This window comes from Astyanax mexicanus, chromosome 21, assembly GCF_023375975.1.
Source record: "Astyanax mexicanus isolate ESR-SI-001 chromosome 21, AstMex3_surface, whole genome shotgun sequence".
Taxonomy (NCBI): domain Eukaryota; kingdom Metazoa; phylum Chordata; class Actinopteri; order Characiformes; family Acestrorhamphidae; genus Astyanax; species Astyanax mexicanus.
The window spans coordinates 16780419-16794032 of NC_064428.1; the positions used below are offsets into that span (position 1 = coordinate 16780419).

The following is a 13614-nucleotide window of genomic DNA, read 5'->3' on the forward strand; positions in this document are numbered from 1 at the left end:
CATGACAGCCAGAAGAGGAAGAGATAGTTAAAAGCTTGATTTCTTTAATGCAAGAATCATTATTGTACATTAACAATTCAATGGTCTCTGCACAGCTCTTTTTTTACAATATGTACCACAAGTCTATGTCAGCACCTACAGTTATTTACATTACATAATGTTACACTGGAGACAAAGGTGCTGGGAAGGAGCAGAGAGAGAGAGGGGATATGGGAGAGAAAAAGAGAGAGGGGGAAAGGGGTGATAGAATGAACGCATAGAGAGAGGATGAATTTCATAAGAGAAGAATTTCATAAGAGAAGAAAAGTAAGTGATTCAAGGTCGTGCTCAGTACAGTTAAGTACAGCTATCAGAGCACTTGTGCCTGCTACTGGAGCAGCAATAAGATGGCAAAACCAAAAACAAATAAAATATCATCGTAAATAATACTTAAAAAAAAAAAAATACACAAAGCCTTTGTTGCTCTTTAAGCCGCAGTGTGGTAGCTGAGAGCTGGGGCAGTGACAGGCGCTGTTGGAAGAGGCAGGAACCACACTCGTGCACTCTCACACACGGTACACCTCTCTCAATCGCTCACTCCCACACATACATACACAAAGAGTCTTACACACGTATAGATGTATACACACTTGATACACATGCACACGCTCTCACATCAGCACAGAATGACACTCTGCCCTTAATCTGCACACGGTTCTCCTTCTCCTGCACCTTAGTTAATGCCACCTCATAGACTCGAGATGTTCCACCAGACATAAACAGAACCAGAGTGAATGTAGGGTACGTTTGTGTGTGTTTGTGTGTGGGCGCGCACATGTGCATGTTGTGTTTATGTAGACGTAAATCATATGGAAGGGCACTTCGGCCTCTGCACTGAGCTCCGCCTCCCATTGTGACCCCACTGGGCTCTTTCGGCCAATCGTAGGTCAATTATCTGAATAAGTCGGCTGCCGGTCAGAGTAAAGATGGGAGGATGACTTGAGGAGTGGCTTCTTTTCGCTTTTATTTAACTTTTTTTTTTCCTGTTACTTTACTTTAACTTTGTTTTCTGCGATATTTTTTCTCCAGTCGCGAGAGCTCAGATCATCCTATTGCGCTTGTGGGTGGGTGAGTCTGTGATGACGTCATTGCACTGGGCGGAGCTTCGTTTCCGAGTGCCATTGTCCAGGTGGAGCGCCATTTCCTCAGCTATGAAGGTGTTGAGGTCGACGTCGTGGAGGCCGTTCCTGCGGCGCCCAGGGGCTGAGCTGGCGCTCAGGTGTGTGGGCGAGCCTGGGGCTCCAGAGCGCATACTGATGCTTGCCATGGCACCACTTAGGCCTGGGAAAACATGCGCACACACACACACACACATTGTTGATTGTGGTGATGCATTTTCAAGCACTCGGTAGTATAAATTATGCGTCAAACTTTTTTTCTTTTATATATATGTGTATATATATATATATATATATATATATATATATATATATATATATAAACTCACCATGCAGAGCAATGGCCTCCCTGAAAGGCTGCAGGTCTGTCTCCACGGATGAGCTGGTTTCCGAGGACGCAGGCCGGCTGGGCGACACCATGGCCAGTCTAGGTGGGGCCCTAGAGTTGCGGGGTGGTGGGGCCTTGCCACACAGGAAACTAATAAGGTCTTCTCGGCGGATGGTCCGCCTCCTCTTCTTTACCCAGGCCAGCACATCTTTGTTCCGCCGCTGGTGGCCAATCTGAATGCCAAGCTCGTAGCTTCTCTGGTGGGCCTCCACACTCTCTGCAGAGATGAGGGTACAGAATAATGCATAAATTTAAACACATAAAAAAAGAATAAGAATAAATAAAAGGTGTGCTACCTATTTGAATTTGCTTGAGGACAAAGGTATACTTTACATGAGCTCCCTCAACCTACATTACTTATGCACAGTGAGGAGTCTCTCAAACTTTCCATGTAAACAAAATGAAAAAGTGGAAACAGCAACTATGCAGATAAAGACACCAATGCAACTGGTCTTTTTGTTCTTTTGTTGACAAGACAGTTTACAATCAGTGTTTTAAATGCACTGAAAAAAAATGCATTTTAGCCCAAAGTGGTTCCTTAAGGGTTTTTTTTCCTCAGTTAAAGAGACATTTTACTGGATTCCAAGACCAAAAAGCTTTCCCTATTGCCACAGAGTCATGAAAAGGCAGATGTGCACATACCCTTCAACCAGTCAACTATCAGCGAGTGATCCAGCTCTGATAAACATTTATCCACATTGTGGATAAACTCAGCTGTGTATGTTAGCACAGCAGTTTTTAACCCACTTGAACCCAGCTGTTAGCATAGCGACTAAACCTCTTCAACTCAGCCGAGCTGAGCTGTTGTGTTTAACATCTCGGCTAAAGCACACCAGTAAATATTAATTAATTACAGTTTTGCCTGTGTTAAAACTGAACTTGCAAGTAGTAATAGTAGAGGAAGTAACTCGGGGTAAGGTAAAATCTCAGCAAGCCTGACAATCAACACACTTAAACACGCACTGACTGCTTCTGTGAACTAGGCATGTCACAATTACTATTTTTCTGTGGGAAAAATATTTTGTACCAGAAATAACGAGCGAATATTATATTCCACTGACAATAGTAAAAATAGAAAGCTGGATTTTAGCCCAGTAATCAAATTTCCTTAGTGCATATAACATGAATACTGGAGTATGGTATCTGTTATCTGATTACCCAAGTTTGTGAGAATGATCAGATTACTAACAAAATCTTCTGTTCTGCTGTAACTGGATTATGAAGTGTATATAACAAAGTCAACACAAGAGCTCATTCATATTAATAGACTCTCCTTGCTAAGAAACGTAATGGGCAATTTCAAGGTCAGCAAAAACAATAGAGGAAATAGCCATGTATTGTATGTTAAGCTGATACTGTAATTATTAAAATAGACTACAGCCTACATTTCAGTCACTGTATATACTGAACTGAATACCAAAAAAAAAAATCTAGACGAAGTCCTTTCCCAAACATGATTTCACAGTTAACCAACAGAGTAAGTTAAGTCATCGAAAGCCCATGCAAAAAATATAAAAAGGTATCACTCCTGGACTAAAGTTGTCTTGCTTTGGGAAATCCTCTTCACTTGCAAATGAACACAAATATAGGTGTTTGTGGGCCATGTGGCTGCTGGTGCCCAGCAAAGGACTAAAGACTGTCCTATTTGGCTCACACCAGACAAAAGAGCTGATCTTGTGCCATAAACTAAAAAAGCCAATTGAGCAGCCAAAACAATGCATGCATCTGAGATCCAAACCCAGATCAGACATATCTTAAAAACTCTCACAGCAATGCCAAAGTTGCTTTTGCTCTGACTGTTGCAGCACATACTGTAATACTTTCTCTGGTGTCAATCAAACTGCAGTTAGTAAATATGACTCATACAAGAGTAGACATTTCCAACTTTTAAGTGACCTGGCCACAATAATTTTGTATTTGGCCAATAATGGCAGAGAACAGGATTTGAATTGCCATTAGTCTTGGACTTGAATCAGATCACCTCATTTGACTAGCATCTGGATTGTATCCTGATAAGATTTTAGCAGCATGCATTGACAGTTGGTAGTCAATAGCATTTCCAAATATGTTAGAATGAAATCCAATTATTTATTTTAACTCCTGGTTGTTGAAAGCAACTTGCAGAGACAGATGTGTGTGTACACTGCTATAACATGGCTCAAATGCATCTCAGACCATCTCACGTACTCTAGAAACTTGAAGTAACCAGGTGTAACTGGGGTCTTTGACAATAGTTCTTAAAACAAGCAAAATACACACTCAGAATGCCAAACAGCAACAACCTGAGATCAAGACATTGCTTTGTCAGTACAAATGTTCATAGAACATTCACCATGATGGCTAAGACAACTGCAACAGCTTTTTTAGCTCCAGATCTCATGTTCCCTCAGCATACCAAGAGTTCCAGTGTTAGGCTCAAAAATCTTTAGAGATCTTACTAACAAAACTGCAGGCAGAGGTGAGTCCTTAAAACCTTAAATGGTATCACACTAGGCTGGCACACAATATGACAAGAACCAATGGAAGCTAAACAACACTGACATGTGGGATGCGTGTTCAGGGCCTCATGCACTGAATGTGTATGTGATTTCTAACAGATTTCTGCTTAGAGACAATTCTAGCCAGAAGCCACTCGTCACAATCATTACCAATCAAGGCACTGTCCTCTGTAAGTGGTAATGCCTTCTACGTCATATTAACAATACACAAGTGATACTGTGGATCAAGGAACGTTGAAGACCGGCACAATTTTAGAAACCTATGCCCAATCCATCTGGCACCCACAATCAAGCCTCACTCAAACTCCCATCATAATTCTTGTCGACTCACCATGAGGTTTGTTGATGGTAAATTACGCCCGATATAGGGCTGGACAGTATTAAATTCCTCAATTTTGGTCGATATATCATTCTGATTAGACATGTCATGAACATTTTTAAGGACCGTGTAACGCCGAAGAAATTAGTGCGATAAACAATGTAATTGTCATTTTAAGACCATTAAATTCTACTGATATGACGATAATTGAGTAGCATAATGAAACAATAAATTGGTAGTTAATCATTGTTTGGAAAATATATAATTTTCTCTTTACCTACTGCCATCCCAACTTCTTTAAGCAGCGGCATACTCAATATGCTTATTAAAGCATATTGTTGATAGGATAAGAGAACATATTACAAACGATATGTATTCATAAATACCCAGCTCTAATCTGATACTGAACTAGCGACAGTGATTCTCAGTTTATTCTTGAGAAAAAAAAAAAGTCTTTGGGTAGGACAGTTGAGACAGGGACCCATGACCATAATCAAGCTTGGCTTTTGGTAATGAGCTACGCAGGCTGTATCTTATGTTTATGTTTCTTATATTGCTGTGATGTTCTTAACCAAAACAACAAATCACACATATAGTGTCTGATGCAGCACAACTGACTGAGGAAATCAAACTTTAGGTGGCCATGGGGAAGATGGTGATGTTAGCCACTATGTCTGCATATACGGAATTTGGCTGGTACTCTTAACTAGATAAACTTGCATCTTAAATATCATAAAAAGCTAAGAAAATATAGGTCTTCGTTGGAGATTCATTCGTTGGGAGGTCACACCATTATGCAATCATTCAGATGTAGCACCCAAAAGTCAGTTTCTAAAAGATACCACCTTTCCCCAGGGTCTTATAACCATACTACTAGACCATTAGACACAGAATCCCAGCTGTAGCACTTCTGACCCGCTGCAGTAACCCCTGCCCCCCATCTTTATACACCCAATAAAGTAGAACAGCAGATCCCATTAAATACATCAGAGACTTGAACTCACCTTTGTAGAGGTTGGTGACGGCAGTAGCAGCATTTTGAAAAGGAACCCACAAAGAAAGCCCTTGTTGCTGACAAACTCTATCTGCAGGGGGGAGAAGAGGGGAAACGTTTAACCTTCCAAGAACAGACGAGTCATCATAATCACCACCACTGCTACAATCACCATCATTTCCTGTCTGTGTTCATGAGACTGCCGTTTATAGATGTGCTTACACAGCTGAACATATGATAGAACTGTCAGAAATAAGAACACAATATGAACTTTTTTACATTTGAGTACATATTACTAAATCCTAAATCTAAGAACTGAGGTTACACAAAGAGCTTAGCTCAGTCCCTTCCTCGATACTCTAAACTTCACTACAAATAAATGATTAGCACAGACACCAAACAATTATGTTGTTGTGCAAGCAGTATCACTTAATTTTGAACTAATACACAAACAAGAAACAATGCTTCTTCTTCCAAATCTGTTGTCAGTTATTATTTGATGAGCAACATAAATAATAACAGCACTGATATGCAAATAATAAGCAATCAGCTACTTTAAGGGAACTCATATAGAAACATGAGAAGATCCTACACCTATCAATTAAGATAGATGTGGATGTTTACGATCCGATTAGCAAAGTTTAACATTATGTAGAGTAGATCCTACACCTAAAAATAAAAGTATGCTATGGCTGTTTATGGTCAGCCATATTTAACATTAACTGAACTAACTCTAGAACACAAGAATGTACTACATTTAAAAATGAAGGTTGCTGAAGCAAATCATGATTCGATTAGTAACGCTTCCATTCAGACAAGAAAGGGGACAATACATTACATCTATTAAAATGCTATAGCAATTTATGATCTGATCGGCAACATTTAACAGTATGCAAACTAATATACGAGCAAGAGTAGAACCTACAGCTAAAATGAACGGTTTGCTGGGGCCGTTTAAGATCAACAATACACAAGTGAGAGATTTCAGACCAAACAATTAGGATTGCTATTATTGTTGTGTGTTATGATCCGGTCATTAACAGTTAACAATAAGTGAACTGATGGCAGAAAGAGAGAAAACCTACAATAACTACCCGCAATGATAAGTCTGTTGTGGCAACATTTATACTGAGCCCAGGAAGGTGAACATACCCAACATCTAAAAATGAAGGTTGCTGTGAGATCTTACAATCCAATTAATAGCACTTAATAATAAGAGAACTAATAAAAAAAAACACGAATAGATCCTACAACTAATCATAGGTTGCTGAAGGCATTATTATCCACTCAGCAACACTTATATTGGAAAGACAATGAAGTTGACAAGTTTGTAACTAAGGTTGCCGTGAGAGATAATGAACCAATAGCAACACTTAACAAAAAGTTAAATAATGGGAAAGCACGAAAAGAACCTACACAGAACAACTGAGGTTGTTTGGCCTTTTATGAGCTGATCAGCAGCATTTACATTGGGTTGAGGAAGATGACAATATCTTACATTTAACAATTAACATTGCTGTGGCCTTATGGTGTGAATAGCAACACCTCCATGGAATAAAAAAAGATGGAAATATACAATATCTAATCATTAAGGTTGCTGAGGCCATTTATAATCCAAACAGCAACACATGTATTGAGAAAAGCGACAAGTTCTAACATCTAATCATTATGGTTGCTGTGGCCTTATGATCTGATCAACAATATTTATACTGGGTCACGGAAGATGACAATATCCTACATCTAATAATTAAGGTTGCTGTAGGTATTTTTGATCCAATCTACAACACCTCCACTGGACAAGTAGGATCATTTCCAGCCCCTTTAAATAAGCTTGCTGTGGATTTGTATAATCTGATCAGTAACAAGTAAGAGAACAATTCTCTACATCGAATATCTTAGGCTGCTGTGAGATATTCTAATCTAATCTAATTAGTTACACTTAACGATAAGTGAACTTTGCTATAATGAACCCCGCCTACACCATGCGGGGAGGGGAACTGTGATGATGATACTTGGGGTACAGTTCAGAACAGCTTGGGACGGTTCTCAAGCCAAATCCCCCCCGCAGCTAGGTAAGAGATTAAGATGAGGGTGGTGATGGGGTGGAGGCGGGTGCGAGGTCGAAAGTCACGTAGGTGAGGAGCACCTGGGAGGTATATATATAGGACCAGGGGGAGGAGCTAGGGAACTTGAGGTGTGGTTCATATCCCAAAACTTTGTTAATTCTTAACAACACTAATTAGATACCAATACCAGAAGATACTACACCTAACAATTAAGATTGGTGTGGCCTTTAATGATCTGATCAAAAACTGTTATACTGTGTCAGGGAATATGACATTATCCTCCTTTTGGTAATTAAGGCTCCTGCTGATGTTTATGATCTGAACAGTAATAATTCCATTGGACAAATAAGAGAACCATTCCCCACATCCAATAACTTGGGCTGCAGTCAGATATAATAACATCATTGGCAACACTTGACAATTAAGTGAACTAATAAAGAACATGAAAAGATCTTACACCTAATCATTGCTGAGGTTGCTGAGGCCATTTATGAACCAATTAGCAACATTTATATTGGGAAGACAATGAAGAAAACAAGTTCCTACATCGAATAATTAAGGTTGCTGTGGCCTTTTGCGATCTGATCAGGAACATTTATACTGTGTCAAGGAAGCTGGCCTTATGTTACTTTTGGAAATTAAGGTTGCTTTGGATGTTTATGAGCTGGTCAGTAAGAATTCCTTTGGACATGTAAGAGAACAATTCTCTACATCTAATAACCTGAGCTGCTGTGAGATATTCTAATCCAACTGGCAACACTTAATTAAGTGAACAAATAAAAAATAAAAAAAAATACCCTATACCTAATTGGTAACACTTAACCATGAGTGAACCAATAGTAGAACACAAAAAGACCCTACCACTAATCATTAAGGTTGCTGAGGCCATTTGTTGTCTGATCAGCAATACATTCTGAGAAGACAATGAAGACAAGACCCTACATCTAATAATTAAGGTTGGTGTGGCCTTTTATGATCTAATCAGGAATTGTTATACTGTCTCAGGGAACATGACATTATCCTACTTTTGGTCATTATGATTGCTGTGGATGTTTATGATCTGATCAGGAACAATTCCTTTCAGACAAGTGAGAGAACAATTCTCTATATTTAATAACTTGTCCTGCTGTGAGATATTCTAACCTAATTGACAACACTATTAAGTGATCTAGAAATTAGAGAATACGAAAATATACTACAACTTAATCATTAAGGTTGCTGAGGCCTTTTATGACCCGATCAGCAACCTTTATATTGTGAAGACAAAGACTAACAATTAAGATCAGACATAACCTTCCCATCACAGACACATTAGTAAGCTACTCGCCCCAGAGTTCTGTTAGATTTGTAGAAGCCCGACGCCGCGCCATTTTGTTGGGAGTAGTGGGGTTAGTTTATCTGAAAGATTGCACCATAAGAAGCTCTGTCTTTGTCAGATAGCTAGCCTGAGCTAACTGGCCCACGGGAAGAGCTGGCTGTCGTCTTAATGAAGCTCAAAGTGAAGCTACTAGATAAATATTAATATATTTTATTGGTTAACTGAACTACAGTAAACACGGAGTTCACGGTAAACGGGACTCTACGGCCAAACGAGTCGCGGGGCCGACCACAACAACTCGGCTAACCAAGCTAATCCTGCCTTCGCCATTTTGTCACAGCGCTCTTATTCACTGCTTTTTAAACACGTTAAACATCTTTTTAGAGCATCTGTGTTCCATAAACCGCACTGCCTCTCTCTGGGGCTGGTGTGAGGGGCCGGGGTGACAGCTGAGAAGCTTTTGGACCTCAAAAGTGCTTGAGTTATTTTCACCCAGGGAGGAACTCCTCCCTGCACTTCGCCATTTTGTTCCAGTAAACGACAGCTATCAGCGTTTCTAAACGAACATAAACGGCCACTTTGTATCTGGGCTCGGTTATTTTACGGGGTTTAACAGAGAACTCCCGAACTTACTGACTATTAATGTTAGTTTTTTTTTATTTTCACATTTATCTGAAGTTAGCTAGCTAAAGAGCTAACGTTATAGCTATGAAGGTTTGCTAGCTAACAGTTAGCGTTAGCTTAGCCAGCTAACCCATTACCTAGCGACCTTCACTAAAAACGTTATCGGCTAATACTAATAATAATAGTAAGCCAATAATGGCGTAAGTTAGTGTAACTAACCAACTAGATACATAGATAGATAACCGTTGTAGCTATTTAGTTAGCTTAGCTAACGCTTACGAACTACCAGTTCACACAACGGACGCGATTTATGAGCTACCCCAGCGTAGTTACGCCGGTTCGGGACTATATCTGACGGGTTACCCGCTACCCTTTGTTCGCCGTTGCTATGCCTGAAGCTAAGCTAAGATATGCTAAGCTAACGTAGGCTAGGCTAACTGGGGATCCGTGTTTTGTTTGTTCGGTCGTCGTCGCTCTGCTGCGGACCTTTATAAAGCTGGGCGACCGCCGTGGCGGAGTTCTGGAAGAGGTGCCAGAGTTTCTGCTGGCTCTGGTCCACGTCCTCCTCGCTCTGCTCGTCCTGCTCGTCCTGCTTGCTGTGGCCTTATGGTGTGAATAGCAACACCTCCATGGAATAAAAAAAGATGGAAATATACAATATCTAATCATTAAGGTTGCTGAGGCCATTTATAATCCAAACAGCAACACATGTATTGAGAAAAGCGACAAGTTCTAACATCTAATCATTATGGTTGCTGTGGCCTTATGATCTGATCAACAATATTTATACTGGGTCACGGAAGATGACAATATCCTACATCTAATAATTAAGGTTGCTGTAGGTATTTTTGATCCAATCTACAACACCTCCACTGGACAAGTAGGATCATTTCCAGCCCCTTTAAATAAGCTTGCTGTGGATTTGTATAATCTGATCAGTAACAAGTAAGAGAACAATTCTCTACATCGAATATCTTAGGCTGCTGTGAGATATTCTAATCTAATCTAATTAGTTACACTTAACGATAAGTGAACTTTGCTATAATGAACCCCGCCTACACCATGCGGGGAGGGGAACTGTGATGATGATACTTGGGGTACAGTTCAGAACAGCTTGGGACGGTTCTCAAGCCAAATCCCCCCCGCAGCTAGGTAAGAGATTAAGATGAGGGTGGTGATGGGGTGGAGGCGGGTGCGAGGTCGAAAGTCACGTAGGTGAGGAGCACCTGGGAGGTATATATATAGGACCAGGGGGAGGAGCTAGGGAACTTGAGGTGTGGTTCATATCCCAAAACTTTGTTAATTCTTAACAACACTAATTAGATACCAATACCAGAAGATACTACACCTAACAATTAAGATTGGTGTGGCCTTTAATGATCTGATCAAAAACTGTTATACTGTGTCAGGGAATATGACATTATCCTCCTTTTGGTAATTAAGGCTCCTGCTGATGTTTATGATCTGAACAGTAATAATTCCATTGGACAAATAAGAGAACCATTCCCCACATCCAATAACTTGGGCTGCAGTCAGATATAATAACATCATTGGCAACACTTGACAATTAAGTGAACTAATAAAGAACATGAAAAGATCTTACACCTAATCATTGCTGAGGTTGCTGAGGCCATTTATGAACCAATTAGCAACATTTATATTGGGAAGACAATGAAGAAAACAAGTTCCTACATCGAATAATTAAGGTTGCTGTGGCCTTTTGCGATCTGATCAGGAACATTTATACTGTGTCAAGGAAGCTGGCCTTATGTTACTTTTGGAAATTAAGGTTGCTTTGGATGTTTATGAGCTGGTCAGTAAGAATTCCTTTGGACATGTAAGAGAACAATTCTCTACATCTAATAACCTGAGCTGCTGTGAGATATTCTAATCCAACTGGCAACACTTAATTAAGTGAACAAATAAAAAATAAAAAAAAATACCCTATACCTAATTGGTAACACTTAACCATGAGTGAACCAATAGTAGAACACAAAAAGACCCTACCACTAATCATTAAGGTTGCTGAGGCCATTTGTTGTCTGATCAGCAATACATTCTGAGAAGACAATGAAGACAAGACCCTACATCTAATAATTAAGGTTGGTGTGGCCTTTTATGATCTAATCAGGAATTGTTATACTGTCTCAGGGAACATGACATTATCCTACTTTTGGTCATTATGATTGCTGTGGATGTTTATGATCTGATCAGGAACAATTCCTTTCAGACAAGTGAGAGAACAATTCTCTATATTTAATAACTTGTCCTGCTGTGAGATATTCTAACCTAATTGACAACACTTTTAAGTGATCTAGAAATTAGAGAATACGAAAATATACTACAACTTAATCATTAAGGTTGCTGAGGCCTTTTATGACCCGATCAGCAACCTTTATATTGTGAAGACAAAGACTAACAATTAAGATCAGACATAACCTTCCCATCACAGACACATTAGTAAGCTACTCGCCCCAGAGTTCTGTTAGATTTGTAGAAGCCCGACGCCGCGCCATTTTGTTGGGAGTAGTGGGGTTAGTTTATCTGAAAGATTGCACCATAAGAAGCTCTGTCTTTGTCAGATAGCTAGCCTGAGCTAACTGGCCCACGGGAAGAGCTGGCTGTCGTCTTAATGAAGCTCAAAGTGAAGCTACTAGATAAATATTAATATATTTTATTGGTTAACTGAACTACAGTAAACACGGAGTTCACGGTAAACGGGACTCTACGGCCAAACGAGTCGCGGGGCCGACCACAACAACTCGGCTAACCAAGCTAATCCTGCCTTCGCCATTTTGTCACAGCGCTCTTATTCACTGCTTTTTAAACACGTTAAACATCTTTTTAGAGCATCTGTGTTCCATAAACCGCACTGCCTCTCTCTGGGGCTGGTGTGAGGGGCCGGGGTGACAGCTGAGAAGCTTTTGGACCTCAAAAGTGCTTGAGTTATTTTCACCCAGGGAGGAACTCCTCCCTGCACTTCGCCATTTTGTTCCAGTAAACGACAGCTATCAGCGTTTCTAAACGAACATAAACGGCCACTTTGTATCTGGGCTCGGTTATTTTACGGGGTTTAACAGAGAACTCCCGAACTTACTGACTATTAATGTTAGTTTTTTTTTATTTTCACATTTATCTGAAGTTAGCTAGCTAAAGAGCTAACGTTATAGCTATGAAGGTTTGCTAGCTAACAGTTAGCGTTAGCTTAGCCAGCTAACCCATTACCTAGCGACCTTCACTAAAAACGTTATCGGCTAATACTAATAATAATAGTAAGCCAATAATGGCGTAAGTTAGTGTAACTAACCAACTAGATACATAGATAGATAACCGTTGTAGCTATTTAGTTAGCTTAGCTAACGCTTACGAACTACCAGTTCACACAACGGACGCGATTTATGAGCTACCCCAGCGTAGTTACGCCGGTTCGGGACTATATCTGACGGGTTACCCGCTACCCTTTGTTCGCCGTTGCTATGCCTGAAGCTAAGCTAAGATATGCTAAGCTAACGTAGGCTAGGCTAACTGGGGATCCGTGTTTTGTTTGTTCGGTCGTCGTCGCTCTGCTGCGGACCTTTATAAAGTTGGGCGACCGCCGTGGCGGAGTTCTGGAAGAGGTGCCAGAGTTTCTGCTGGCTCTGGTCCACGTCCTCCTCGCTCTGCTCGTCCTGCTCGGCCTCGGCCAGGCACTGCCGCTCCCATTTGGAGAACCAGTGCTCGGGTCCGTGCTCCTGGATCTCCGCCTCGCTCTCCTCCTTCTTCTCCTCCATCGCTGCCGACGAACACGACTCTCGCACCGGCTTCCTACTGTCGTCTGTCGCTCGTCTGTTCACAATTTCACCGCTGCTGTTTCTAAACGACGCCTCATCCGACAGCTGTGTGTGCGGAGACCTAGACTCTGAGTGCCATAGTCCGTCTGTCTGCGAGTCTGTCGGTCGGTCCGTCCGTCCGTCGTCTTCTCCTCTCTGCCGGCTCACAAACAAAACTAGCAAGAGGAGGAGGAAAGCGAAGCGAAAACAACTCAGGGCTAAACCCGCCCAGGTCGCGCTGCAATTGGCTTTTCCCTCATGTGGGCGTAGCTCTCGGGCAGTGCTGCCCTCTCTGATTGGACACAGCGTCCCAGCGCATTTGGCCGTCACAGAAAAACAAGCTTGGCCCCGCCCATGTTCCTGCACTTTTTAAAAAGCCACAGCTGGGAAAAATGTACGATTAAAATCGCGCAACTTCGAAATAAAGCAGCTTGGATCCCT

At 41.0% G+C, this 13614-nt stretch overlaps 1 protein-coding gene across 2 annotated transcripts; it reads right to left on the reverse strand.

Moving 5' to 3' along the window:
• Positions 1-24: 24 nt before the first annotated feature.
• zgc:77849 (telomere attrition and p53 response 1 protein) lies at positions 25-13395 on the reverse strand. 2 transcript variants are annotated; one of them, XM_049469225.1, is made up of 5 exons: positions 13012-13395; positions 9851-9953; positions 5367-5447; positions 1487-1762; positions 25-1320 (listed from the first exon to the last, which is right to left on the reverse strand). In XM_049469225.1, the coding sequence occupies exons 1-5, from the start codon at positions 13132-13134 to the stop codon at positions 1079-1081; spliced, it is 825 nt and encodes a 274-aa protein (XP_049325182.1). In that variant the 5' UTR covers positions 13135-13395; the 3' UTR covers positions 25-1078. The 2 variants fall into 2 exon arrangements, with proteins under 2 accessions (XP_049325182.1, XP_007260326.1); XM_007260264.4 differs by lacking the exon at positions 9851-9953 and having other exon boundaries at positions 12939-13391.
• Positions 13396-13614: the final 219 nt, after the last annotated feature.

Bases quoted from the DNA above. Each gene is read 5' to 3' on its own strand.
- zgc:77849 (XM_049469225.1), bottom strand. From the start codon at position 13,134: ATGGAGGAGAAGAAGGAGGAGAGCGAGGCGGAGATCCAGGAGCACGGA. The intron at 5,448-9,850 runs GTCCGCAGCAGA...TCCCCCCTGCAG, and splicing joins GGTCGCCCAGCTTTATAAAG to ATAGAGTTTGTCAGCAACAA. The intron at 1,763-5,366 runs GTGAGTTCAAGT...TCATCTCTGCAG, and splicing joins CGTCACCAACCTCTACAAAG to AGAGTGTGGAGGCCCACCAG.